The 229-nt window shown below is 59.0% G+C and overlaps 1 protein-coding gene across 1 annotated transcript in view; it reads right to left on the reverse strand.

The window, feature by feature from the left end:
• Positions 1–10: 10 nt before the first annotated feature.
• The window catches only part of MEX3A (mex-3 RNA binding family member A), a gene marked incomplete at both ends in the record, with an annotated part of 815 nt that continues 596 nt past the window's right edge, over positions 11–229 (reverse strand). The window contains 1 exon segment of the mRNA XM_009586618.1: positions 11–229. Within this exon segment, the coding sequence (XP_009584913.1) occupies positions 11–229 (219 nt within the window).

Consider the following 229-nt stretch of genomic DNA (forward strand, 5'->3'; position numbering starts at 1 on the left):
AGAAGAGCACCGAGACGGGGTTGGTGTTCTCCTGCCCAGCCCACATTGGGGCACCCGACTCTGGCACCCCGTAATACAGATCTTGCTTGTTCACGCCATAGTTGGGGAAGAGGTAACCGTAATTGAAGTCGTTTTGGTCATTCAGCCGGGGGGTCTCGTAGACAGGGTCCACGGAGCAGTCGCCGATGCACCCCAGGCTGTTCTGCCGGAAGGTGGAGAGGGGCTTGCA

Source organism: Fulmarus glacialis, unplaced genomic scaffold, assembly GCF_000690835.1.
Source record: "Fulmarus glacialis isolate BGI_N327 unplaced genomic scaffold, ASM69083v1 scaffold25261, whole genome shotgun sequence".
Taxonomy (NCBI): Eukaryota; Metazoa; Chordata; class Aves; order Procellariiformes; family Procellariidae; genus Fulmarus; species Fulmarus glacialis.